A 1,506-nucleotide genomic window follows, 5' to 3' on the forward strand; every position below is an offset into this window, starting at 1 on the left:
GAAAAACCAAGTCAAGTCAACTTTATTTATATAGCGCTTACAGTTTTCATTGTTACAAAGCAGCTGTACATGAAACTAATGAGTATAAACAAAAAATTAAAGTTACAAAAGATAAAACAATAATAACACACACACCCACATGCACAGAATAACAAATACACATATTAATTGGTTACACGATTCTGTCACCATACTTGATGTTTGTGTGTATTTTTTTTATATAGGTTTGCATTTTATTGTTAAATTGAAGTACAATTAATGTTTTTGTTATCAGCAACAATGCTAGTATATTTATATGATTTTAATGTTATTAAATGATGAAATTGTTTTACTTTTATAAAAATACAATACATGTGAACCAAAATTGCCCTTTTGCTAAAATAGTTGAGTTATATTTACTTAAATAAGGATCAGACCTACACAAAAATAACACTTTCAATTTTCTTATATAACACGAATTACTTTAGATTTAGATTTACATAACTTTCTTATTACGTAAAGGTCAAAAACCAGTAGATTTTACTTAGTTTCAGGAGTAACATTTACTTTACAAAATTGCGAATTGACAATGATCAGTGGGGCTGAATTTTTACCTTCATCATTAAGATATGGACTGAAGAAAGGAAAGAGTTTCTCAGTGAAAGTTTGACCAGTGAAAGAATAGATATGAGATCTGTTCTCCACATCATAAAAACAGACCAGACCCTCCTCATAATCCACAAACACCACCACCTTCTGTGGACTCACTCTCAGAGACAGAGAGACAGAGGGACCAGCACATGCTGTATAATTCTTCTCATCTCTCAGAACTACAGTCCAGAATCCATTCTGAGGAATTAATGTGATCTTTCCTTTCCTGTTAATAGATTCTCTGGCCACTCCTAAATCCCATTCAGTTTTTCCCTTCACCTGAACCTCAAAATAAAATCTCCCTGAAGAGAATCCCTCTTTACCAAGAACATTGACACACCGATCAAATCTCTCTGGATTATCTGGGAGTTCATGTCTGATGTCTCCATATCTCACTTGTTTTCCATCTTCAGACAGGATGAGTTTTGGATGAGCTGTATCAGGATCCAGAGTCACATCCACTGAGAGATCAGAGAATATGAATCAATATAAAGATGTTGATGTGTTTATAATTGTAGAGGTGAGTATGTGTGTGTAAAGTATTATTGAGAACAGTGAAGATCAAACATTGTACCTGAAAACTGCTGCATCCTCCTCAACACTGTCAACACAAATAACAATAAACATCATCAAGACATTATATAAGAAACATAAAACCATCGATGGGGTAAGAAGGATTCTATTAACTTATTTTCACCAACCAGTTTGAGTGAGTTTGTCATCTAGAGTCTCCTGCAGTTGAGTCAGAGCTCTCCTCAGAGTCTCCACACTCACATCAGTCTTCATACTGATCTCAGACCAGTTCTTAGTTTGTGGAGGTGTGTACAGGGATGAGTCGATCTATAGCAGAAGAGAGAAGAAATCACTCAGCGAGAG

General features: G+C 34.6%; 1 protein-coding gene across 1 annotated transcript; it reads right to left on the reverse strand.

Moving 5' to 3' along the window:
* On the reverse strand, nucleotides 1-1,470 carry LOC306891019 (zinc-binding protein A33-like). The gene is made up of 3 exons (XM_079488447.1): nucleotides 1,332-1,470; nucleotides 1,205-1,231; nucleotides 1-1,091 (listed from the first exon to the last, which is right to left on the reverse strand). The coding sequence occupies exons 1-3, from the start codon at nucleotides 1,414-1,416 to the stop codon at nucleotides 520-522; spliced, it is 684 nt and encodes a 227-aa protein (XP_079344573.1). The 5' UTR covers nucleotides 1,417-1,470; the 3' UTR covers nucleotides 1-519.
* Between the last annotated feature and the right edge of the window lie 36 nt (nucleotides 1,471-1,506).

Source organism: Barbatula barbatula, assembly GCF_947034865.1.
Source record: "Barbatula barbatula genome assembly, contig: scaffold_176, whole genome shotgun sequence".
Classification (NCBI taxonomy): Eukaryota; Metazoa; Chordata; class Actinopteri; order Cypriniformes; family Nemacheilidae; genus Barbatula; species Barbatula barbatula.